The following is a 27,568-nucleotide window of genomic DNA, read 5'->3' as shown; positions in this document are numbered from 1 at the left end:
TTTTGCGAGCCAAGAATTTGTTTTGCTGGTGGTGGCTTGCTTTCACAGGGGCTTATATTGGAATACCTGTATCACTCTGAAGAGCAGAATTCTTTTGTGGACTTCTGGCAATGCTAGTACAATTCTAGCAATAAACCAGATGTACCTAACACACAATAAAGGGAGAAGTATGTAGTTCAGGACTGGGTAGATGAAAGAACAAGTTCATCTTTGAAAAAAAAGCATGGTACACAATTCTTAAAAGAAACTCATACTTTCTTAAAAGGCAGTGTCATTTCAAACTCTGACACATATACTTTACTGCATTTTTGCTTTCAACTTTGTTTGTAGGAATCTACTTGTAAGATAATTATATGTGAATGCCTGAAGTTCTTTTGGATTATGATGACTCATTCACTGTGAATGTAATGACTAATGTGACTTTTCAGATTGTTTTAAAGAAAACAGAACAAATCCTGTTCAAATATGTTTATAGATTTTCTTTTTTCTTCTGTGAGATTTGGATGTACAGTGTATGCGCTGTACGTCTCAAAACCTCTTCTTAGTCTGTTTGATCCAATTGATTCTGCTAGGAATAAAAGATCTTATTAACTCAGTCACTCCTCTTATTTTGAACTGTTTTGCTAGTTATATTAGTAGCCAGATGATTCACAGATCTGAGGAGGGAAACTGCTTTGATCCTTTGGTCTAATTGTCTGTTGTACCTTTTTAAAATTCTCACCATTAACCAGCGTGCTTTCTGGTTTGAATGTCTGAGTTTAAATATTTTGCATTTGAGTGGTCCAGGTTGTTAACTGTAAAAGTAATATCACTCCATATATATTCCTACTCCTCTTGGCTACATGGAGCCTTGATACTGCCCTAGACCTGGCAGAGGTTAAAAAAAAGAGTGTAAAAGATTAAAGCTATCATAAAGGGCAGGGTTATGCTCTCTCTTTTGAGCAGGGACTAAAATGATGATAGCCCATCTCTAAGGTGTGTCCTCTGATGCCACAATTGTCATCCTGCCTGTCCCTTCCAAGAGCCAGCAGTATAGTAAAGTGTGCAGTGGGGCAGCATCACTACAGTAAAATGATGGTGTTCCACTGCTGAATACTTGGGAAGACATTGTGAGGGCTGGTGTAGGTGTCTGGTTTTTTGGTCATTTTGTTTGTTTGGTTTTTTTTCTTTGGGTTTTGATTTGGTGGGGGAGGTTGGGAGGGTTTGCTTTGGTGGTTTTGGGGCTAGGGGTTTTTTTGTTGATTTGTTTTTTTTTTGCAAATGAGGAAATTGTTAATTCCAGTTCACCCTGTGCAGAGAAATGAATGTAGGGTGCCTCAAATGTCTTGTGCATGCCATAGCAAATGAGCATTGGGACTGTGTGTTTTGTAAGTCATGTGGGATCAAATCTTGGGATTTCAAAAAAATTTGGAAAAGTCTGAGATCAGTTCTCTAAGTAAATCAAATTAATTAATTCCTAAATGGTTAAATTGGAAATAGGAATGTTAACAATTGTGAATTGTATTCATGATAGTCGTAGCCTGCTTTAGGAAACTGAGTTTTTTTATTTTAAGCATATTACTAAATCCAGAAATATATTATGTGTCAAAACAGTAAAAATGTAAAACAAAAACATAAAAACAAATGTGAAGAATATTTTAAATAGAAAGACAAGAGGACGTATTAAATTATGAGAGAAACTAATGATATGCTCTTGGCAATTGTTTGACTTCTACTGCCTAAAATCTGTACAGTTTATCCCTGAAAATTAAGTTCCCTGTGACTATTTTGCCTGAGAAGTCCACAGTGTGTTAAGAAATATGGAATAGGTATTTTGAGTATCATATGATGATATTAAGAGAAGGCTCAAAATAGGTTTAATGTCAGACTTCACATTTATCATGTCCAGTGCGTTACAACTTCATGACAGAGAATCTCAAGCTTGCTACCCTTGATAGCTTTTTTTCATGTTTGAGAAAAATATTTATTGACATATATGTCTGTATAAGTAGTACACTGCTGCAGCTTAAGACCAAAAGCATGAATATTCTAACTGCTGTCAAGTGTGTGGTTTGGACTTAATTTTAAGTCAACTTGGCAAATGAGATTTTCTTAATGAGGACTTGGCAAGAGGATTAAAAGACAGACTTCTGAAGTGTTAATAAGTTCCCACCAAGCTTGAAAAGCAGCTGAGGAAGAATGAAAATGCTGAAGCCAAGTGGTTTGAGGCTGGTTGTCGTAGGCCAACCGGAAATGGGAATCATACCTCTTGGTAGGCACAAGAAGAGTTCAGTGGGGTGGGGAAAGGCCGCTGTGAACATATCCATGGAGCAGCCTGTCTTTGGTGTGGTGAAGCTGTGAGTGAAGACAGCTACAGAGAAGAAAGATCCTTTCCTGCAGTGGTGTTTTTTAAAGATAAAAATAAGGAAAATCATGTTCTTCAAAACCATTAAGTGGGTTTTTCACTCTGATTTTGTAGAGCCCTTAGATTATGATTTCCAGTGACATATGGCTGATTGTGTTGCAGATGGCTAGCTGAAATCAAGTCAAACCATGATTCTATGATCTGGCAAATCTCTGTGGAGATTCTGGCAAAATAATTTTAATGTTAATACTTAAGTATTTCAATGCTTAGTTGAGAGAGCAATAAGAAAGAGAATATCTCTGATTCTTATAGCTTACTTGGAGTAACTTCTCAGGTGAATCTGGAACAACATTGTTTCTTCTCTTCTTTGACCTCTCAAAACCAAATCATAGTCCCCACTCACCCAAACCAAAAAAAGACATCAAAGTAACTACAAAAAGCAATCTTGGAGATTTGGGCTCCCAGAAGAAATTTAACCACTGGACTTTTTGTCGCTTGACTTTTTCTTTTGCTATTTTGTTTTTGTTTCAGGCTACTATGCTTGGCTTTTTTCCAAAGGAGTTTCCAATTACAGAAAGAGTTCTCTAACAAAGAATGTTTCCAGGGCAGCAGATGTTTCACTCATTACATAATACTGAGCATGGCTAACCTTTAAAGCTTTCAACTGGGGCAGTAAGTGGATTTTATAAAGTACTTTTGTTGTTCTGAGAACTACGTTGCTGTTATTGTTGTTAAATTTTCTCCTTCGAACTATTTTCTTTGCAGTCTCTGGAGAAGTTGTCATCTTCTGTTATGTGAAAGAACAGTTTGGATACAGCACTGGTAAAACAAGATTAAACTGGTTTATTGAATGAGGGTAGCTGAACTGCTTGCTGGTTATCATTCTTCTTGTCTCATATCTTTTTCATTTCTGTTTTCTGTCCTTGGCAGTAGAACTTAATTTACTGGTACCAAACTTGCCTTCATTGGTTCTGACTGCTTCTCAAGACTGTATAGGTCAGTTCAGAATTTGAGTTTTGACCTCACATAACTCCTCCAATTTTATACCATTGGATAACTTGAAATTACTGTTCAATAGGAAAACTTAAACTATTGAATATTAATATGGTAGAAGTACCCTGGATGGTCTGGAATAGGCTGGATATTTCTTAGATTTAGGGGAACTTTTTTTTTGTTGTCTGGTTGGTTGGTTTTTTGTTTTTGTTTTGTTTTGGTTTTTTTTTTTTTTGTTTGTTTGTTTTGTTTTGTTTTGTTTTGTTTTGTTTTTTGTTTCCTCCTCAGCTTAGAATTTTTCTGAGGGCCAAATTTTCAGACTCCTGAGTGTCCTGGGTTACAGGGTCCAGTAACTTAGTGATATTTTCAGCCATTTTTAATTAATAAATAGCTATTCAACTGGCTATCACAAAACTTTGCTTCGGAAAGCTTTGTTATCTTTAATACAGGCATTAATATAATCACATCATTGCTCCGCTGTTTTGTAGCAGTGGTAACTGGTTTTGCTGGCAATCGGAAAAAAATCAGACTAAAACCACAGTTCTACTCCTTAAGACAGAACTTCAAATTGTTAGTAGATTGCTTTTCTAACTAATTTTAATTTATGAAATATAAACCTGAAAATCTGTGGCTAGTTGCCCTATTTCCTTTGAGGAATCTTTGAGGAAGACTTAGCAAGTGCAAAGAAAATTCAAGGTAATGGGGAACAATAATATATTCTGGTTAAGGCCAATGTGTTCTCCTCTTTTTTCTAAAACACATCTGAAAAGCTGTAAGACTTCTCAGTAACAAAATTGATGCGTAAGTGGCAAACTGTATATGATTGAGAAAACTAGGTATTTATTGCTGTGTGATTATCACTTATTACGATACTGGATTTGCAGAGTCAGTTTATTTCATCTCCATCTCTTCTTCCTGGGGTGTACACTTTTGCATCATCTCCAAACAAATTGGAAAGGAAGTCTATGTTGGAAGAACACAGACATCTGTTTCCCAGTATATGAATGATGTATTTTATAGTGGCTCTCATGAAAATGTTGGTAACAAATTGCCAAAAAAGAGGCACCAAATACTTGTCCAGGTTTTTAAAAACAATGGTTGTCTTTGGTCGTTCTAGGAATAACAGGTAAAGTTAAACAGTGAAAAACATCCTTGCATTTTCCACCTGTGGTGTTCCAGGCTTTGCTATTTGGGTTCTATCTGTGGTAATTTTATGTTAAAATTTATTTATTTAATCAATTTATATAACACAGGGGTTTTTCCGGTATTAAATGTATTAACAGTATAACTATGTTTGACATACCAAAAGCTTAATGCAGAAGTGATTTTGTTCTCAAACATTCTCTGCTGCTCTGAGAACTTTTTTTTGTAGAGGTGGAGGGAAAGAAAACCCTGCTGTGTCATCAGGTTTTTTCCGGGCTTGGTGCCTTTACTTCCATGGGAGTTGCTTACCTGAGGTGTGATACTTCCTAGTGTAGTAGCCTGATCCGTTTGGAATGCTTTAGAAAACTTTACCGTCAAGCCTGGTTAAATGCATTTTATGCCTGATTTTTGTGTTTATGCACAGTTAGAAAACAATCTGGTACACAAACAGCAACTGCAGAGTAAACATTTTTTTTCTTTGCAAGTTGTTCAAGTTTGCAACAATTTAGCTATCTGATGCAAAAACCTAGTTTAGATTATTTTCAGTACCAGACCTTGATACAGGTTATTTCTGGATGAAGTTCAATTAACTCAGTCCTAAATCATCCTGTAGGAATGCTTCATTAAAATTGGCAAGGTTTTTATCTTTGACTTTGTCCTTAAGTTTATTTTTTCAATGTTAGAGGCCTCAATAAAATAATCACCTATGAGATAATAGGTTGTAATATATTTTAATTGTGCAATTGCAATATTCTCAAATGTTTACTTTAAAACTCCTTGGAAGGAATGGTCCTGTATTTGCATATTTGCATATTCAGGCCAAAATGTGGGTGACATCTAGCTATTTCTGTTCCACTGCTGGTTGCGTTAAGATAGGTAGAAGATGGGCAGTGCATCTCTGAAGTTATTTTTGCAATTCTAGTTTTTCTAATACTCATGTAATTTAGTCAAATGACTGTAACTGTTACTTCATATAATAATTTTCATTATAATCTGATATGCAATCCAAAAACGAAAGTCTTTAAAAACATTTCTAGTAATTTTTTTTTCTCTTATTATTGCCTGACTGGCTAATAATTTGTGGGCTACTTTTTTTTTTCTGATTTAATCCTGTTCATTGGTGATGGTATGCTGGAAGTAATGCGGCCTTACCTTGTCTTTTGTTAAGGTGTGTATACGGATGCACTTTATCTTCTTACAGATTGTAAAATGTGCTTGAGAGAACTTATATATAGATATGTCCATGTGACTTCTCTGTGTGCTGTAAGTGCCATTTTAACTGCTTGATAACTTCCTTGCTCACTGATTACTCTGGAACTCACTTAACTTTGTGGGATAGTCTAGTTTATAATGATCCATTCTGTTGTAATTTTAAATTATTTGGAATGTGCATGTAAGGTCTGATTTATGCTGTGAAATGCATAAGCTGGAGTTGCACACTTATCTGAGTAGGAGTGGGTTTGCTTAAAAGTGAGTGTGATATGGACAAGCACAGCAGTGTGAGCAGTAGCAGTGAGAGGTATGCTGAAACAGACAAGCAACTGGAGTGCCAGCTGTTGTACGTTCTGGTTGTTAAATTAATAGTGGGGACTGTTTGCACTTGCTGTGTACATTTAAGCGCTTGCTGTGTACATTTAAGCCTGTGTAGGTTCATGAGCGTTTTAGAATCATAACTGTATTTCGTGTCTAGGAAAAAAAGCCCCCCCAAACAATATATAAAGTTTTTATTGCCAGGTTTAGTCCACAGTTGCATTACTTACTGCTTTTCAGAGTGATTACAGCTATCAACTTCCCAATCTTGTTAAAAAGAGACAAAAATTGAGGCAACTAGAATAAGAATAATCATGCCGATTTACTGACTGCAGTTTACATTGAGAACCACCTTCACTGAGCTCTTTCTGTTGCTGTGGAATACAGCTAGGAAAGAGTTAATAAAAGAAGCCAAAGGAATCACTATTGTTGCTGTATTTCACTAATGTGAAGTTTTAAAAAGTTGTAGTCATACTATTAATACTTACCACTATATCCGGTAACACAGCCCTTTAGCATTTGATTTTTATGAGCAGTCTTGGAGACAAAACTTTTTAGTGTCTAAGTCCTCACTGCTGACCAAACTTGCTATGTTCAGGCCTTCGGGTTCTACTTTGTCTTTGTAATTAAACTTTATTGTTCTGATTTAGGATCAACTGCTTCTACAAAAATTTGTCTTTTTTGATCATTTGTCATCATCTTCTTTGTCATGCTGCTATCTTTACCACTGTTATGAAATGCTACATGGAGTTTTTTTTTTACCAAGACCTGTAGGTCACAGAATAAGGGGCAGCAGTTTTAAACTTAAGGAGGAGTTTAGATTGTACATAAGACACGGTGAGAGTGGTGAGGCACAGCTTGCCCAGATAATCAGTGTATCCAGACTGTGGATGCCACATCCCTGGAAGTGTTCAAGGCCACATTGGATGGGGCTGTGTGCAGCCTGGTCTAATGGGAGGTGTCCCTGCCTGTAGCAGGGAGGTTGGAACTAGATGATGTATAGAGTCACTCTGCTCCCAGCCCAAATCATTTTGTGATTCTGGTATTTGAAATGTGTGCAGAAGAAAAAGTGACAAGCTGAAGGCTTAATGCAGCCAACTGTATCTCTTTGCTGGATATGACAGTGATTTAACTTCTTCAAACATATATTTAAGGGTAATTTCAAATCTTGTTTTAATTTTTTATTTCTTTTCAGGTTAAACAGATAGCTAGTACTGTTTATCTCAAGAAGTATCTCTTGTTTGTTACTTAATGTGCCTGTCCAAGGTGTATGTGCATACTATGTAATACTTTTTATGTATTTTAAGGCACACTTCCAAATTCACTGATTAAAAGAAATTCTGCACTGGGTGTTTTGTTATAAAATAAAGATTCTTTTAAACAAAGGGTAAACATTGTTTTTCCCATTCCTTCACAAATCGTGCTATTTAATCTCAGTACGAGATAAACAGTGGTGTGTGTGAATAAAGAATGAGATCATCTTTAGCACTTAACGGGGAAACTTTCTATGTTTTCAGAATCTGTATACCCTTTTTCTCTTCTGGTTAATTAATTGGAAGTAATAGTGCCTATGGTAGTCATTGTGTTATCTATGAAGTTTTTCGTAGGGCAGGTCTTGAGAAACATAGTAATGCTTCTTTCTTACTCAGATGGTAACCAATAAGTTTTCCGAGTCTTGCAGATGGCTTCCTAATGCACTGTTTTCGATCTATCCAGTGATGTCTTTATCTCTTAAGTTAGCATAGTAAATTTAGTGTGTTCAGTGATCTTCAGGTCAGTTCATTTTAAAAGTAAATATCAGGGCAGAGTACATGTACATTTTTTTAACTTCTTTGCTGCCAATAGCCAAGTATAATTCACTTGCTAAGTTAAAGATTTGTACAGAAGTCCTGAGTTAATTTTAACATCCACCTTTCTTAAAATTCTGACCATGGAGTCTGTTTACAAAATAGATGTTTCTACAAAAAGTAGAAAAAGCACAAAAAGTGCTGAAGTTATTCCTCAGTCTGGAATAATAGTCATTTCCTGTGCAGGCCGGTTACAAAAATATTTCTAGTTATGAAGGAAAGAACTCATCTCAGTTCTTCAGTCGTCTGTGTATGCATGTTACAGGCTCCCACACAGCAAGTACTTTGTAAGTAGTGGTTTCCACACATTGCAGTTTGTGGGTAATGTCAGTATGTGAAAGAAGATTCAAGTTTAATTACAATGTCATGTGTTAGCCATTAATCACTGACAGCCATTTCTACCTTTTCAGGTAGTAGCATGCTTACTGAAGTGGAAATACAAGACTTTAAAGACCAGCTTGATTTTTCTGAGTAAGGCTGTTGGCATCCTGAGTTGGCATCCTGAGCCTTATGCTGGTTTTTCTCAAGGACACATCAGGGTAGCACTCCAGTTAGGAGTGAACTGAAAAAGATATTGGTATCAATACTCATTCTAGATGTAAGTTTATTTTGTTGGTTTTGTGCATTGAGATAACAGCATTTGTGACACTTCTTTCCCAGGGCTGAAAGGAATAACAATACTCAAGGATTTGCCTGCACTTAAGCCTTAAAAATGGCTGTTTCTGAAACCGGGTATTATTCTTACTCTGGAGCAAGTATATAAATACAGTTTTCCAAAACTTCTTGTTGTTTGAAGGTGTTAATATTCACATGCAAATTATCAGATTGGTGTTTGTAACAAACCATTTCCCTTAACTGCTTCTGTACGCACTTTCACAAAGCTTATGCTTCCTTTTCTTTGGAACACTTGTCAAAAACTGAATTTGACTACCATTTTTTTGTAGATTTATGCCTAATTTTAGAGGATAATTTGACACTTAACGCCTTTTTAGAATCTAACTGGAGCTTTAGAGACTAATAAGTAACTGAAGTAATTTCTAATGTAATAATTTTTCTCAAAAATTATAAAAACGGAATTCTTTTAACCAGTGCAGTTTCCCTGTGAAACATCTCCTTAAGAAAGGTCAGTGATGTTTGTAAAGATAATAGCAACTTAACTATATTTTTGTCAGAACTTTATAAAGAATTATAAAATAACATTTTGATTTTGAGAAAGACATTACGTTCTTAAGGCAGCTAACCTTAAGTGAACTGTGGGAGAGAACACTTTGTCATGTTTCTGGCATTTAGCATTGAAAAGATGTTATTTTCTTCACTGCTGCATATTTTTTGCTAAACAAATCTTGTCTTAGGCTAGATGTACTAAGTGCCTTAAAGTGTGATCTCTGCTGGCTGGTTTTGTTTTTTGTCTACAAAACTAATTACTGCCCATGGGAATTCCTTTTAGAAAAGCATGGGGGAGGATTAAAAGTGCATCTTTTATTCTGTATACATTTTTCTTTTTTTTCCTCTTCCATTATTTAAAAAAAAAAAAAAGTTTCTAAACTACTCACTGCAAACTTTCCTATTGTGGACTATGAATGATTTGGAAAACTAACTTCACTTAAATAGTTTTTTTATAACCTGTGTGGGTCTGTAGGGACATTGGGGTTTGTAATTCCTCAAACTGTATTGTTTATGTTCTTAAAGTGGAATTCCAAGTTTTTGTTTTCAGTTTGTTTGGTGTAAAATGAAGTATCTTTGTAGACTTCAAAAACAAGATATTTTATGGAACTTGTATGTTGACTTTTTATTCAATACATCCTGCATTGTCATTATCCAACATGAAGATAGCAGTTTTTAATTTTAGATTTTTTTTTTTTTTTTTTTTTTTTTTTTTTTTTTGTATTTAGGGTTTTTTCCTGCAAGAAAACACATTATTGTGTGTTACAATGGAAATCCCAAAATTTTCTAAATGTTGAGTTTTCTCTTAGTCTTGTGCTCATACAAAATGGACAGAGCACAGTAGCTTCGTGGGAAAAGTTGCTTTGATAAAACTCAAAATAGATGAGCTCTTAGAAAAATTAAGAGGAGCAGTGTTCGTACTTGTTCTTGTGTGTCATGACAAAAATAATGGAGTAGTGAATTCATCTTGTTCCCCTCAAATCCTATGGGGTTTTTTTTCCCATAGTTCCGAAGGTAGAGTATTCTTGGACTTGATGAATTCTGCTGTTTCTATTTCTGTTGGCTATCTGCTAATTCTTTGTCTATTTATATTTCTAAAACTGTGTCAGTGAAGATAACTATGGCTTAATTAAGAGCTATTACTTTCATGTCTCTTTTGAGTGATCCTGTTTCTTTAAGTCTTTCTGAAACTGGAGAACGAATTCCTGAAGAGCTGACTTGTAGTGCTTATTTGAAACCTTACTTATCCTTGTGGAAAAGGAACTGTTTTGAGAGACTCTGAACATTTTGAAAAACTTGCTCAATGTTGTGCTGACATGCAAAGCTTTTGTGCCAAGTATCTCAGCTGAATTGTCTGGTGACTCTGACTTTTGCCTGCCACATATTACACACATATATTCTATGAAGTATAACATAGCCATGGCTAAGAGAAAAGTGTAATGTACATAAGAAGATGCAAGTGTATGCTTTTAAGCAATGAAATGCTACAGTTTTATTGATCCCCACTGATTAAAATTTAGCAATGAATTGTCTTCATTGGCATTCTAACTTTCCAAATCTTAGTATTTACTTTTTCAGGTGCTTTTAAATTTTCCTTTCTCTGTTTTTCCAGGAAAAGTAAGTTCTCCCTTTAATGCACATTTGAGGATAACATTAGTGCAATTCCAGGAATTTGAGCTGTGATTAGAAATATGAACTCTTGTGAGGTTTTTGACATATGCTGTTATTGTTACTGTTTGGTTTTTTCCCTGCTCTAGTGTTAGAAGTAAATGTAGGCCATGATTTTAGTGTTGCATTGAGAGAACATGATACTGAGCTGTGTGAACGTGACTCAGTTAATAAAAGGCTCAGTTAATAAAAGGAACATTTAAAAAATGTTTTGAGTTAAAAAAGCCCAAAACCTATAGAATGCCAACCATTTTGCTACTTTTATCACCTTTTTCCAGAAATTTGATTTAAATTCAAATGGTATTTTACAGATCTCTCTTTCTCTCTTTCTTTCTTCTCTCTTTCTCTCTTTCTTTCTTCTCTCTTTCTCTCTTTCTTTCTTCTCTCTCTCTTTCTTTCTTCTCTCTCTCTTTCTTTCTTCTCTCTCTCTTTCTTTCTTCTCTCTCTCTTTCTTTCTTCTCTCTCTCTTTCTTTCTTCTCTCTCTCTTTCTTTCTTCTCTCTTTCTCCCCTTTCCCTTTCCCTTTCCCTTCTCTTATATAATTCTGTGAACAATTCTAAGCATCTGAAAGGCAAACTGAAACATTTCAGACTTTGCAATTTCATGATTAATCCAGTGTAAGTCAGTGCTGCTGCTGAAAGGGTCATACTGCTACTGCTTTTGTGCTGACACAGGCAGTCGCTGGAGAGCTGCTCTGGTTGAACACTAAGTCTCTGCCAGGTTAGCATTCAGCTGGAGCAATTTCTTGTTCCAGTTCATTATGTGGTTGCACAAACTATAGTTCCGGACAGAAGCGAAGGTGGAAAGGAGCAGTGTGAGAAGGGACATTTTAGCTGAAGACCAGTTTATAGAGATGATGTTGAAGCCACTCCCCCTGTGTTTATTGCTGCCTTGCTTAGCTGTAAGGCACTTTATTGCTGATTTCATGCTTTTTATGACAGTGAAAGTAAACGGAGGCAAGTTTTGTACCTAAAGGTAAAAGGAGTTTCACAGGTAGCTATGGCTCTGGGGTAATTTCCCTGTTCTTCAGGAGACTTAGGCAATTGAAGAACAAGGAAATTACAACCTGACATACTGAATAAACCTTTTATTGTTCCTGTTTATATGGCATCCACATGTTTTAGGCATAAATCCAGTCACGTAAATAACTGTCTCATGGCTTTCTCCTTTGTAAGGGAGGCAAACTCTTCTGTGTATCTATATATATTGTTCTACAAAGCTGTTAGCCAAAGTGTTTAGAGAGTGTTGTAGTGACAGTGTGAAATGTAATATTTTAAAGGGTACAGGTACATCTCCTTTCAGGTTTGAAGGGATTGAAAAGTTGTTATTTCAGTGTAAGAAAATAAAAGCTGTAGTTGGAATATAGAGGTACAACAAATTTACGTGAAATTATTACCCTTCCCCTCCCTACTTTGATCTCATGCTGCAGTAGCTTGCAATATAGTGTGTGGCACACAAGTTGCATAATCTTATGCTGAAATTTCTTATTAAATATGCGGGACAGATAACTGATTTCTGCCTCAGATGAGTATTTAGTACACTTAGAAGTCTTGTGTGTTGTGAAGATCAAAAATACCTTTTGAATATAATGTCAGTAAGAAAGAGCAAGATAAGAACAGAAGCATAAATCAGGTTGCAGGGAACCAGATTGTACTGCCTTCACCAAACCACTTTCTTTCTGCACAGGCCAGTGTTTATGTAGTTACCAGACTTGGAGACATTCTGAATACAAGGAACTTCTCTATATTGGTGCACTAATTATTTTGGTGGTAATACCCATGAACCACCAGTGCTTTGGTAGGTGGAAACTTGGTAGCTGTGGCAGTCTTGTTTTCAGACATGGGAACCAGACTTCCATTACTCATTAGCTTTTTATATGGGATTCCCAGAAATCTGGTAATGGAAACAAGGAGATCTAGAAGAATGTGATATTTAGCTTCCTGAAGAGGTATAACAGTATTCAGGCTAATTGCTTGAGTGCTACTGTTTAAATTTGTCTTACTCATCTTGTAAAAATAAAAGATTTATATACCTAATGAACATCAGTGGTGTTGGGAGAACAACTTTTTCCAGATCTGGAATGTGCAGCTGAGCAGTGATGTGTACTGTCTGATCAGTTGACGAAATGTGGGTTTGGATGTGTGATTTTTGTAAATTACTTCCAGATGTTATAGTTGTCAGCTGAATGTCTCAAGACTGCACTGTTAGGTCTGTGTTGTAAAACAAAATGGATGAATTATGCAGAAGATAAAGTGCTGAGTTTGTACTTGCAATTGTTCTCTCTGTGTTGAAAAAAAAAAACCCAAAAACAAACCCAAAACGTGATTCTGTGGTCAAATTGCTCACAAGCAGTGGCAGAAAAATATGGATGCTTTTATACTGGGATACCTACATCAACATATAGCCTGTGAAGAGCTTGGACAATATCATAAATAACACAATTTTCTGTGTAGCTGCTATGCTAAGAGCTTTGAGTTATCCTATATCTCACTTAAACTTCCTTGAGCTAAAACATTACTGCTATGGTGCTAGAACTGATATCTGATTACTTGTGATATCTTTCAGTATCTTTCTTGTGCAGCAAAAGTCAAAGTTTTGTTTTGCAGTTTCTATAGAATTTTCATGAACTCCGTATATAAAAGTTTTTCTGTTTGCAAAAATTTTTTTTAAAAATTCTAAATCCTCATAGTTGTTGAGATAAGAGTTTGACTTTGAAAGCAGAGCATTTTATTTCTCTTCCTTTCTTTTTCCCAGGAAGTACTGACATAACCATGATAGAAGACAAAGGTCCACGAGTGGCTGACTATTTCGTAGTGGCAGGGCTCACTGATACAGACACAGCAACCCTCCTGGACCAAGAAATCAGCCGACATGAAACAAAGTCAGCTGGTCCCAAGGCTCCAATTACTGACATTGCTGTGATAATTAAATCAGCTGGTGAAACTGTCCCAGAGGGATATACCTGTGTTGAGGCCACCCCTACAGCCCTCCAAGCCAACTTAAACTATGGAAGTCTAAAGAGTCCTGAACTTTTTCTTTGCTACAAGAGAGGCCGGGACAAACCACCTCTTACTGACATCGGGTGAGATTTCTATTGCAGTTCAGTTCTTCCTTCAATAATGATAAAATCTTACTCCTCATAGATGATGGTGAAAACAGATGTGAGAGTCTATACAGAAACACACAATAAGCAATATAGATTCAAACAGGACTTTTTAAGAAACTATGTCGAACAAAGTGTCAGTCGTCTAGTGAACTTGTCTTTTTTAAATTAATGATAATGTTTTAGTTTAAATGTTGGGAGAGAGAGATGAAACTGATAAAAACTGATAAAATATGAGAAATTAAGTTCTCTGCTGTAGTTTTATGAAAGATGATAGAATAACACAGAATTAATTTATAGAAAATATGTAGTCCAAATCCAGAAACATTAACATGCTTACTTTGAAAATTACTTCAGAAGTCAAAAATTATCACTTTGTGGAATTCTGTTAAAGATACAACTTAAAAATGTGTAAGAAGATTGTAGAACTACTGGGGATATAATGAGAAAATAGAGCCTGATTTTGTGGTGCTGTTACAATGATGGCAAAACAAAGAGTGTGTATTTTTCTACTGCTTAGTTATTAAATAAATAGTAGGGAGTAAAAATCATACATATATATATATATATATATATGTATGCTGTAATACTTTTTGTTATTTTCATTTATAAGCTTAAATTCTTGGACATGAAGCTTACATACCCCATTTTTGACTTACAATTTCATTCTTACACACTAACAGCGTCCAGTTAGGGGGAGACTAATAGTGAAATCTGAGTAATGAAAGCAGCTTCATGGCAAGACAGTTCACTCTTAAGGGTTATAGTTCAAGTTGTTTAATTAAGCTGTATAATTAATAATTCTAACTTCTGTTCATCTTGATCATCTAACCTGTGTTCCAGTAGTCTTCAGTGCATTGAATTAAATTTGGTTCTGTTACCAGATCCTCTAATATCATATCAAGTAAAACTGATTTTTAACATAATCTTTTCCTATGTGTGTGGCTTGAACTGCAAGAAGAGACAGTGCAGTGTGAAGTTATAGTTTGACTGGTTTGTTAAATTTCATTAAGGAAGAGTTTCTATAGGGAGTGTTTCCTCAAAGGAATTCCTGAAAAATGAGTCTTCAGCATGTGCCTTTAAGGAAAAAACTTGGATAGTATATATTTGTTTTGTGTCTGCCATGATGTTAGAAGCTTTAATGCTTGGGGAGATTTTGTAAACAAAATAGGCAAGTAGTTAACTAAGATGATGGCATTTAGAAAATGGTATTTATTCTGTATTTTGCTGTAGACAGATCTAGTTAGGGTATCACACCTAACACATCATGGCAGTCTTTTCTCTCTGAGCAATGATGCATATTCTCCCCCTGCTGTTCCTCCTGCTTTGCAACTATGTGCAAGAGATGCTTAGAGCAATCTTTTTTTCTTGTTTTTTCCATTGTGTTCAGATAAAAGTAGAGTTCAGGCAGAAGACGCATGTACAGTCTGAGGGCTAATTTATGCTGTTGTCTATTATTTTATTAAAGGACCAGAGTGAAATAATATCTTACCTTTGAGCCTGTCTAACATTGAGTGAACTCAATATCTACAGGAAGAATATATTCCTTGAAAGGGAGAAATGTGTACTCTTAGGTCAGGGTTGTTAGTGTACATATAAAATTGAGTAATGTCATGGTCAGAACATTCAAATGATTCTTGATGAATGTTTGTGTCTGTCTGTGTATTTCTTTCAGTGTTATATTTATGGAAAGTAGTTAAACAAATGCTGCTTGTTGAAGAGGGAGATAGGGATATGCTGTACTATTTGCCTGCCGCTGTCCTTGTGTTTGATATTTCTGTGTCCTCCATCCTCATTCCTATCTATTTGTCCGCTGCTTGTTGAATCTAAGTGTCTGTAAGTTGCTAGAGTGAATTTCTGCTGCAGTTACTTATTTGCATATAGTTAGGCCATGTGCCATGCCTCTGGATGTTACATTTCCCAGGATTAATCAGATTAATTAGTTGGAAAAAATATTAGTTGGAAAAATAAAGGTTCATTCCTAGGATAAAAGATCTCCTTTTCCTACATGTAGCTGTAAAATTTAGTATCTTAAGCTTGTATGTCTGTGAAGTAATTCAGTTACTGCCATTCTGTTGCTTTCCTCACTAGTTTTTCTGCTAGTGTTCCAGAAACAGACAAGGACTGAGATTTGAGATCTGTTTTGGTTTAAATGCAGTGAGACTGTCAAAGAAAGTCTTACCTCTTTGTTTTACACTTCAGTTAGGAATCTGTTGGAACTCCACCTCATCTTTCTTACATGGAAGAAAAACCTGAGAGAAAAATGGCTTTTTTGAAAATATAAGCGGTTTTGCAATTCATAACACTTAGTATAGAAAAGAAAGAATATTAGACTTCTTATCTGAAGCAGAGGTTCTTGTAATACCAAGTAACGCGAAAGTTAGGTAACTTGCATTATTTAGGTAAAGAAATTCTGATTTTTTAAAAATTTTTTTAAGTGATATGGGAGGCATTTGTTTGCTTAAGGTTTCTGTGCTGAGAATCCTTGTGATTCTATTTGCCTGATTTCTGAAAATGTTTGCAGGCATATCTGTTGAATAAATTATCCTCTTCATTAGACATGTATTTCAAAAAACAAAATGAACTGAAATTTCAAGAAGGGTCATGAAACAGCCAGCATCTTCAATTGTTCCTTAATCCCATCACTGTGACAACTCTAGCTGGGTGTTTAGAACAATGTAGGATAATAATGATGAAACTAATAATTTGTTTGTTCAGAAAAATAATGCTAGAGATGGCAGTAGAAATAAAAAATAAATCAGTCTATCAGTCTTTCCCTTTGCTTGATCCATCACTTTTCTGACCTCACAATATTTATGTAAGTTCTTTTATTGTTCAATACAATATTCAATATTCAAAATGAAAGAGGAAGAGGAGTTATAAAGGCATATTTTATCTAGGAGCTGTGAGAGAGTTGTGTTTGGACCTTGAGAAGGAGGAGTCAAACTGGACAGCAGTCTTAGACAAATGCAATTCACAAAAATTTGACTCTTTTGAAATGGATTTCCAGAAGCAAAGTTTTCTGTGGTTTTTAGCTCAACAGCCACAATATTGTATTTCTTCTTTCTGAGCTAAGTTACCTGATGCATTGAAGTTCACTTTTAAATCAGTAAAACTGGGCATGAGAGAACTCCACGTGCAGTGTCAAACAGTTTTACAATGAGATGTTAAGGTTCTTTGGGTCTTTCTTGCCTAGGACCTAACATCTACAGGAAACTGTTTTACATTTTGCTTGAAATGAAACTGTATTGACATTGATAGAATAATGTAGCAAATAATGTGTACTTAGGATTGGGACCAAACTATAAATGTAAAAAGGCAGGAAAGAAAGTGTACTGACTAATCAAAGTCAGGCACTTGGAAGTTGAAACAAGTGGAAGTAAACTTAGCCTGTCAGGGAGGACATTGAATATACAGAGTGTCATGTTCAGTATTTCATGCATCACTTCTGAATATTTTCTCTGAATCGTTAAAACTGTTGTTTAATTTGAGTGATTCATGGGTGATGGCTTTCTTCTGTTTGCTTGCAGATACAGCATCATACTGTAAGTTCAGAACTATGCATGAGGTTAGGAAATGGTGTGGGTTTAATCATACTTTTCTAGTGTACTTATTGAGGTGCGTGTTGCTTTCATTTTCTTTTTTCATTTGGTGAGAGGTGACCCCACTGATAAAGTCTTGAACACTTTAAGTATTTTTCTTAGAATACTTGTAAACTTATTAAATTGGACTGCTGGAACAGTCTGATTAATGCTGTGTTCCTTCTCATAAGCTGACAGCTGACAAATGTTTCTGGAATAAATTTATAATTTTTTTTTATTTAAAATACATGAAACTGAAATAAAACTGGAATGAAACTTTTTTTGGAGACTGCTCTGTTAGTATTTTTTTCTATTGCGTGTGAGATAGTGATGAATTCATGTAAACTCCTTATGCACAATGGATGTGGCCTGAGAGCTGCTGCCATTGTAGCTGTTTGGGTTGTTTTGTTTGAGGCTTTTTAACTGTATAGAGGAGGTAACCCAATAAAAAGAACAAAAATACGTGTTCTTCCAGAACATTACTTAGTTTAGACGTAGTTAAATTACCTACTTTCTCTATAAATACCTTGAGCCAGTAGGTAATATATTAACACTAATGTTGCAATTTGGAAATGCTGATATTAGGCTGGTTTTGGACCTGAGAGTCCACATTGTTTAAATGTACCAAGTTAGAGTCTTTACAACTAAAACCATTGTTGAATATTATTGTCCTCTATGAACTAGTTATATAAATTGGCAACCAGGTAGCTACATCAATATAGGCCAACTCATGTGATTTCTTTGGTTTTTTTAAAGTATTCTATGACTGTAATTCATGTCTGTCATCAGTACTATGACAAGATACGTGTTTTTTCTATTAACCATAATAAACAGAAATATTTGTGTATTCCTGTTTAATAAGGGAAATAGTCCTTAAGTAATTTTGGAAGTTTAATCATATTTTTTTAAGTTCTTTTTTTATTAAGTAAGAGGGTTGTTGGATATTAAGACTCTTATTTTAGCTTAGACACATGACTTTTTGAAGTTTTCAAATACATACTTTGTACTAGTCTGTCAAACATTTAACCAAAGGTATTTTGGGACAGTAAGTATGTATTGCCTGGTTGTTTTTTATTTTAACATCGTGAGGAACTATGAGTGAGAACCTGGAGATGACAAAGTACAAAGTTGTAATGTGGCACCTTTATCCCTATTCTTGTTATGATAAAAACTCATTTGAAGGTGACAAGTATTCTGTACTACTGCAGAGAGCCAAGCAAAAGGAGCCATTGCTTATTTAGGTGTGAAATGGGAGATAAAGCTTGCCCTGTAATGGCATCTGTGCATTAAAAATGTTCAGGTATATTTTTTGACTTCCACATATTTTCTCACGGCGACTTCCTAATAGCTTTTTGCTAGGTAAAGAAATGTTATAGCTTATTTAGCTGCTGTGAAGCAGCTGTAAAGAAGCTGTAAAGGATCTTTCATATTTTGCTAAGAATGTTATAATCTAATTTAGTGATCTTGCAAAAGAAAAAAAAGCTGTGCACCACATGAATGTTGCGGTACAACCATATAAGATATATTCTCTTTTCTAGGAGTACAGTCAACTGTACTTACTATTTCTATTTCTTTCTTTACTATGGAATAAAGTATTAGTGCGTCTTCCTGCCTCATCGTCTGAAGTGCTGTAACTCAAACTCTGAATGTCAATTATTACTGAGTTTGGAATTCTTTTTTCTGTAAAAATTCATCTAGAAAGCAGACTTCTGTCCTCAGTTGTGCTTTTCCAAAAATATTTATTAGAAAACCCCAAATAAACAAATAAACCCCCAAAGCCAAAAAATACTTAACAAAAAAACCAGAAAAAAACAAGCTTTAAAAGACTTCACAGGCATTTTAAGGATTAAATTATCCACTGTCATGTGTGCAAGCAATTTAAAGTGGAATTTGTATTTATTTTTCATTGACAGTGCAGCATTCCAACTAGTTCTATAACTAAATCCTTTTCAGTGTAGCTTGATTATATTTTTTGTGACTCTGATTTGTTCCCACAGAGAGTTCAGTATAATTTTAAGTATTTCTGAGCAGTTTCTTCAACCTCAAGTGCTGCATGATGAAAAACAATATCAGAGATGCATGTTAAAATGGTGTAATGATGACATAAGTTGCTAATGGATGGACAGTTTCTCCAAATTCGTTCAAATAACTTTGTGTCTGTTTGAATGCTCATAACAGCATTTCCTTCCTGTGTGCAGAGTTCTCTATGAAGGGAAGGATCGCGTTATTGCGGGCTGTGAGGTGATTCAGGCCACTCCGTACGGTCGCTGTGCCAACGTTAACAACAGCTCAGCTTCCTCGCAGCGCATCTTCATCACCTACCGCAGGGCCCCTCCCGTGCGTCCCCAGAACTCACTGGCAGTGACCGATATCTGTGTTATTGTTACCAGCAAAGGGGAAACCCCTCCTCACACATTCTGTAAAGTGGATAAGAATTTAAATTGTGGTATGGTGAGTATCTTTAAGCTTGAGTTTCTTTTTCTTTCTTTTTTTAGCCCAACACATATTTTTAAAGACTGAGCTCCTTGAACTCTCCTTAGCACTATTGTAATTGTGTTCTGTCACTACATCACAATTCCTTCATTTGTTATACTGTGTGTGGGATGTCAGTTTTGTAGGTTTTGTTGCTTTTATTTCCTTTCATGTTGGAAATTACAGTTTCATATTGATTACTCGCTACTTCAGTTTGCATATTCGTGTCTAGGTGTTATTTACGAGTAGTGCAATGAAGTTTTAATTTTATTTTTTTTTAATTATCTCTCCCACACCTTTTGAGGATGCTGACACTGGGGATGAATCAGAAGTGCGTTTTCCTTAGTTATTCATAATGCCTGTGTTACTAAGGTGTTGGCAGGATGATAATTGCTGCTTAGAGTTTCTCAGTGTGCTTTGCTTTAATTGCTTCCCTTTTATTTGGTCTGTTCAGCATTTTGTTTACTTGTAGTGGAATAAGTGAATTTTTTTAGTGGTAGAATGTATTTAGACGAATTGCTAAAACACTATGTCAATAACCAGTTTATAGAAGTACATTAAAAGCTTCAAATTAGGAGTTATGATGATTAGAGCTTGACTTCCTAGAATGAGGTACCCATAAGAGTCTACTTTTAAATAACTAAGGAAACATGAAGGTGGAAATTAATCTGCTTCACTTTTGCCTGTTCTTTTCTTGAAATAGGTCAGAGGGTAGTATGGTGGTGTGTGGTGTGGTTATTTTATGTAAATTCTGTAATCTCGGAAAAATGAGAGAAGGGTAAAGTCTCATTTTTGTCATTTACATGCACTCAGCAGCCAGCTGGTCATTTTATTCTGTAATGTTTTTTGTTAAAATGTCAGATTTGTTTGTAAAGGATGTATATTCAAATGCTTGGTTTCTGTTGCTTGTTGTCATCTTTGCTGGTTCTGAGATGAAACTTGTGTCTTTCAGTGGGGTTCCAGTGTATACCTTTGTTACAAGAAGTCTGTGCCAGCTTCCAACTCTTTAGCATATAAAGCTGGTAAGTAATTTTAGACACTGTCTTAACATGTTAACAAAGGGATTCAAATGCCTTGTTAAAATAAAATGATAATTTAAAAAAATTAAGTGCTGTCAGTCAGAATACTGGTCCTGGAGCATGTCAGTTGAAATTAGCTTCTATAATGCCTTCTTTCTTCTCCTTATTTTTTTCCAGGAGAGAGAAAAAAAAGGGGAATTACATTTAACTTTATTATTTTAGTTATTATTATGACAGACTTGCTAATTGAGAAGCTGTAGCAAACTTCTGTCTTAGCAAACATTGCAAATATGAGAAAATGCTTCATATTTCTTGTGTTGGTGATAACAGAGAAGGAGTAATTAAAATCCTGTTCAGGTTTGCTTGTATTTTATTCTATGTCTAAACATCTTCTGTTATATTTGAAAGTTAAACATGTTTCTTCTCTTCAATTCTGCAACTATTTTCTTGTTCCTTATTTGAGGAGAGTGAAAAATATTCTGAACAATAAATGACAAGTCTGGCTTTTAAAAGTTTTTTAATGCTACAGCTTAATTTTTGTTTCTGACGCAACCCAAAAAATCTTTCAGAAGCATTTCTGCTGAGCAGTAAGTGCACCAAATTCCTTTGAAAGGAGTAAATTACCAAATAGAAGCTGAAGGAATAGATAATGGTGTACCACAGAATAAGCAAGATGAGCAGCAGTAGTAAACACATGGTTGTGTGCTTTTTTTCAACCAGCAAGAGTTAGATATACAGAGAAGCAGAGAATGCAGTCAGCTAGTTCATCCTACTTTCAGTGAAGGTATTACTGTTGTTTTTACAGTAAATTATAATTTTCTTCATAGAAATTTCGATTAAAATCTATTACAGTTGCACATTTAAATAGCACAAGTAATTCCCAACTAATTTGATATAAAAATCTTCGCTATGTACTGTTTTTGAGCACTTACTAAAAGTGTAATAGCTGAAAGGATAACTTCAGTATTGATACACTATATTCAAATGATTGCTACTTGGATGGCTTAGTCTTACTGAAATGAAATACTTTCTCTTTACAGCTATAATTCTCAGTTATAAAGTTCAGGTAAAAAAGTTATATCTTCAGATGTAGTTATATTTTGTAGAAAACATATTACTTGCAGTATTTGGGGCCTACACAGCAAATGTGCTTACTTTTCCTTTTTCTGTTTTTGAGGCTTAATTTTCAGATATCCTCAAGAGAACTATGAATCATTTCCACTGTCAGACTCTGTACCTCTCTTCTGCCTTCCTATGGGAGCTACTATTGAGTGCTGGGACCCTCAAACCAAATATCCACTACCAGTGTTCTCAACATTTGTACTGACCTGCTCTTCTGCAGAAAAGGTATGGCTCCACACTCACAGCACATGGCTTTCCCTGTTCTTTCATGTAATGGGAATGGAAGTGTAGTCTGTATATTAAAGAGAACACATGTCAGCGATGTAGCAAATTAGTAGTTTTCACATGGTTACCTTAAAAGACATTTCTATGTGACTTTACAGGGCACATGACTTTATGTAATAGGGCTCTGTAGATATCTCTGCATGTGAATTGAAACTAGTTACCAGAAAGCAGGAAGACAGAGAGAGGAAAAGTGTGCACTGAGAGCTAGATTCTAATCTAATCTAGATTCTAATAAACTTCCAAAACTTAGTGATCTTGTTGAATTTGCATGAAGGGATAGAATCAGAATTCTCTTTCTGATAGATTTCAGAATTCTGAATTCTATTGTCAAACATTCAGGCTGCTGAATCTGTATAAGGCCATCAGCACACAAAGGCATCAAAATCGTGTTGTTTGACTTGGGTTACAGGTGGGAAGGTAGTAGAGGTACTCCTGATGAAGCAAGGGAGCCTTTGCTTAGGGTTGGTCTCCCAGCTGTTGTTTCAGCTTGCCAACTCTGTGTGTGTGTGAGAATTGCATGAGGGAGTAAGTGATTGTAATGTGTGATTGGCTGTGTGTATAAATGTATGATTAGCTCTCTAATAAACAGGAGTTTGGCTCTATTGGTGATAGCAACTCAACTTCCACTCTGTCTCACTCCCCTAACAGAAAAATTTACATACTTCTCCATTTCCAAATGGAAAAAAACCACATTTTTCCAAAATATTATTCATTCTTTTCCAAGGAAGAATGCAGCAGCTGCTGCTGTTTTTCTTTCCTTACTCATTTTTGCTACTCTTGCCAGGATATGAAACACAGACAAATAGCGAAGGAATGTTAGAAAAAGTTTATATCTTTTTGACTTGATAAAATGAGGAAAGTAAAAGTTAAAATAGTTTTACTGTTTAGTTTGGTAATGATAGGGGAATTTACGAATTTACTGCGCAGAAACATTTCATGATGGTCTGAGATTGAGATTTTGGGGGATGTTTTTGATCCAGATGATTAATGGATAAGGTATTACCACAAAATGAAGGTTCGGTTCTTCCCCTTTCAATTGAGTATGAATACTTTGTTGAGGAAGGTGCAGTGAAAATGAGGAAGATAGTTCAAGGCATTTTGCTTGTAGGGTTGCTTTGTGCATGTTACATAAAAGAAGTAATTTCATAAGGTATCAGCAAAAGCACTATAGTGCATGCAAACTCCGAAGACTTAAAGATGCATCAAAAGTTCTAGCCCACATTCCTGCTAAATACTGTGCCTGTTTAGCTGTTTGTCTTCGTCTTGTAGGTTTATGGTGCTGCTATCCAATTTTATGAGCCTTATCCCCGGGAGCTGCTAACAGAAAAACAGCAATCGCAGCTGGGCCTTCTGACGACTGTAGAGAGAAAAGTGATTACTTCCAAGACCATCAATTCAAACAAATGTATCTGTCTTCTCTCACATTGGCCTTTCTTTGATGCATTTCGAAAATTTCTTATGTTCATCTACAAACTCTCTGTCTCTGGACCTCATCATCTTCCCATTGAAAAGTATGTAAAACATTTTTCAAGTTAAGTTGGGAATGTAGTTATAAGCTCAAGAAATCATGTGATTTGTGCATATCACAGTTGCTTAGCTGGTATAGTTGATCCATCATCTTGTTTGCACTGTTTAGCTTGTGTTGTACTAATAGAAGTCATTGCTGCTTCTGTTTAATAGTACTGGCTCTTGCAATGCCAGCAAAGCTAACTGGATTTTAGTCTGGGTCTTTTTTAGAATATGTCAGGCCTGTTTACCTTTCTTTTAGCCAAATCAAGCACAGAACAGGCTGAGCTACATTTGCAGTTATGTGTTTTAGCTTAATAAATATAAGCTCAGGAATGCTGTACATTAGCAGCAAATATCTATGTGTGTTTCCAAGCACTGCAGCTAATTCAGATTGTCTGTGAATATGTGTGCAAACTCTGCAGAGGATGCTTGTCATGGTCCTGAAAGTTTGCCAAAAAATAATGTTACCTTCAAAACTGTTAAGACATCTGGCAGTGAAGTGTGTACTTTATCTTAGCAGAATCTCTTTAAAAACCATAGAACAGGGTTAGGCTGCCTGGGATTTTAAATGGCTTGCCTAAATGCCAGTATGTTGTTATCTTTTACTTACATATCTGAAGCTGCCATTATTAATTTTCAGGCATGCAATTGAGTGAAGGAAGCTTTCTCATTTCAGCTTGCATAAATAGGCTTTTAGACTTATCAAAACAGTAAAGAAATCTTAACAGTCTTTCTAAAACATGCTTCCATATTAATTCTAAAATGTGGGTAACATAGTTTTCGGCCCGTCATTACTCCCTGGTGCTGTTTTCCTGATATCTTGTTTTCTTTGCAGGCATATATCCCATTTTATGCACAATATACCTTTCCCTTCACCACAGAGGCCAAGGATTCTTGTGCAGGTATGCAGTGATGAAAAATATTTTCATCCATTTTAAGCTACAGCAACAGCAAACTCTCTCTTGCCTTTGTTTTCTTCCTTTATTTTATTTTTACTTGGCTTTGAATACATGCCTCCTGGAAGGGAGAGGGGAGGGGAGGAGATGGATGGGCTGGCCTTCTCTCTCACTGATATAAACCTGGGACAACCTAGCAAAGGAAAGGACCTGTCAGCTGGTGTGTATGGCAGAAGTGTCCTACTTACACTTTAAAATACCTGCCATGTACTGTGCTTTCGTTTTATAGGCACCATTTGCATTACCTCAGTGGTAGGGTTGTTTTGTGTCTTCCTCTCACTTGTCCACCCACTACTGTGGGTCAGAGGTTAGTCCCCTGGGGCACTATCTCTTGTGCTTCTCTGTTTAATCACCTAGCAGCAGTTACATGCTCAACACTGAGTCACAGGCGATTTCCTGTAATTCTCAAAATTGTTTCAGTGACTAATACAAGCTCTGTTCAGTTAATGAACCCGAGTCCCAAAGATACTGTGTCTCTATGCCAGGCAGTTTATGAGACTATGGATATATATTTATATTGGAATGTTATACTGTATTAACTTCGGGGTTGTTCATGTCAATCACATACTACTTTATGTGTTTCAGCTTTCTGCCCATGATGCATTAATATTGTCCCAGCCAGTTTCTACACCATTGCCATTAAGGTATCATTATTAATGCTTTAAATATATGCTACTTGAAAAAATCACAGGCGAGAAGGAGTCAGTCGTAGAGGGAAGTCAGTCATTAGTGCAATATCATGAGGTATTACATCCAGGAAGCTCAGTGTGCATTTATAATGTTACACAGTCTTGTCTTGACAAACATGTGCCCATTGTGGAAGTATAATACCACTAATTATCCTGAAAAAAAGATTAATTGCCAGATTATTACAGGAACTCTAAAGGAATAATAAGGCATTTGTAAGGAGAAAAATATATCCATGTTTAAAGATCTGTTTTTTGAGAACCATTGTAGTAAGCAAAATTTAATTGCATAGAGACTGCTATCTTGCTTTTTTTCCCTTTTTGGATCCAAGAGAGACAATACTATCAAGCAGTTAGGTGAAATTCATGAATGCACAAGTGTACAAGCATTTCAGGAATTCAAAGGTATACCTACAAATTGGTATTTGTGCTTGAAGGTTGATGCAGACGCTGTGGATACTGCCTGCATCTTCTGGATTAGACATCCCTATGGTCATGACGTGGTTTTATTTCAAAACTTCTGTTTATTTTTGGTTTCAAGTTAAAAACCAAAATCTTCTACCTTTTTATTCTCTCCACCCCAAAACATTATCATATAATATTTTTTACGCAGAAGAATCCCATCTTTAATGACAATTGTTACACAAGCACTCAGGTGAAAAATTGCAGCCAGGCACTAAATTGCAAAGCAACACCTAAGAACCTTTTTAAGAACAGATTTTACCCCTTTGTACTCATAGATGCCATTACAATTCCAAAATATGTACAGTCCCAACAATAGAATGGAGGCTAAACCGTAGAAACTAAAATAATGTTGCCATCAGAATGATGAATTAATTTTGACTCATACAGGAATTTGATACTATGATGCTAAGATCAAGTGGATACTCTAGTTCATGATTCTTATGTGAGGTAACTCATCACATGAAACTGCTGGTGTTAGTTTAGTTTGAATTAGCAATTAGCAAATGCTTTACTCTTATGAAGACAAGATGCCAGAGCATCTCTTAGAGAGAGTGCTATAAATAACACAAATTTAGCAGTAACATGGTTTAGTGTATGTTTCTTTAGCAATGGAATTCAAATTTAGGTTTCTTTGGGGTCGTACAAGCCTTAAAATTACATGATAGCTATTAGTTAGATAAGTAGGTATTTGATGTGTATTAGCACCATGCAACTAAACATCCCAAACATCAGCAGTTGTCAGATGTTTGATACTAGTGAATTTTTTTTTTAAACCCTGTAACATTTTTCTTTTCTTCCCCCTTGCCATCCACACTCCTTAGTGGAGCAAACTTTAGCACTCTGCTCATGAACCTTGGACCAGAAAACTGTGCGACTCTGTTACTCTTTGTATTATTGGAAGGCAAGATCCTACTCCATTCCCTTAGACCAGCTGTGTTGACAGGAGTTGCTGAAGCTGTAGTAGCTGTAAGTACAAAGTGTTCTGTACAGCAGTGAGAGAAATTGATTTAAACACCACACTTGTAACAAGGCTTTACGTTAAAATGACTGATGTACTGAATGGTTGCTTTTCCCACTGATAGTATCTAGTTCAATTGCCCTAGCTAGTAACTCTTAGATCACAAATTTTGCATAGCTAACTGAGAGTTATACTGTATTAAAGTGACAAACTTGGAGACTTTTTTCTGTTATAAAGCTTTTAGTAATTTCATTTCGATGTGCTACATGTCACTTCTTGTTTTTTCTTGTACAGTATCTGTTGTCTTGTTCTAATGCATTTATTTCATTTAATTTTTCCTTCAGATGATATTCCCATTTCAGTGGCAGTGTCCGTATATTCCCCTCTGTCCTTTGTCTCTGGCCACCGTACTCAGTGCACCTCTTCCATTTATTGTTGGAGTTGATTCACGATACTTTGATCTGTATGATCCACCACAGGATATTGTGTGCATTGACTTAGACACAAACATGGTCTACATGTAAGTTCTATGGAGATTTTACATTTTTCTGTAGCTGAAGAGATTGCCGACGTGCTTAGGAGACAATTGTTAAACACTGTTTGATCCAGCGTGGTTTCTTTCTTACTGTCCCATTTTTTTCTCATTTTTAAAGCTTTAAAGTAAATTCAAACTTAGTACAGCAAGGATCAACACTTTGCACTTCCTATAAAAATATGATGCAGA

At 35.6% G+C, this 27,568-nt stretch overlaps 1 protein-coding gene across 3 annotated transcripts in view; it reads left to right on the top strand.

The window, feature by feature from the left end:
• DENND4C (DENN domain containing 4C) overlaps nt 1-27,568 on the top strand; it is a 71,439-nt gene that overhangs the window by 6,124 nt on the left and 37,747 nt on the right. For 2 of the 3 annotated variants that reach the window (XM_056513479.1, XM_056513477.1), the window contains exons 2-10: nt 13,443-13,770; nt 19,571-19,823; nt 20,797-20,866; nt 22,041-22,210; nt 23,540-23,781; nt 24,615-24,681; nt 25,321-25,379; nt 26,708-26,852; nt 27,189-27,364. In XM_056513479.1, coding sequence (XP_056369454.1) covers nt 13,460-13,770; nt 19,571-19,823; nt 20,797-20,866; nt 22,041-22,210; nt 23,540-23,781; nt 24,615-24,681; nt 25,321-25,379; nt 26,708-26,852; nt 27,189-27,364 — 1,493 coding nt within the window. In that variant the 5' untranslated portion in view covers nt 13,443-13,459. Of the gene's footprint in view, nt 1-2,875; nt 3,017-13,442; nt 13,771-19,570; nt 19,824-20,796; nt 20,867-22,040; nt 22,211-23,539; nt 23,782-24,614; nt 24,682-25,320; nt 25,380-26,707; nt 26,853-27,188; nt 27,365-27,568 lie in introns of all 3 variants that reach the window. The other variant, XM_056513478.1, reaches the window with a different exon arrangement.

The sequence above is a fragment of the Oenanthe melanoleuca genome, chromosome Z (genome assembly GCF_029582105.1).
Source record: "Oenanthe melanoleuca isolate GR-GAL-2019-014 chromosome Z, OMel1.0, whole genome shotgun sequence".
In the NCBI taxonomy this organism is placed as follows: domain Eukaryota; kingdom Metazoa; phylum Chordata; class Aves; order Passeriformes; family Muscicapidae; genus Oenanthe; species Oenanthe melanoleuca.
Note: the sequence above shows the minus strand (reverse complement) of the source record. Positions and strands in the feature narration are given on the sequence as shown.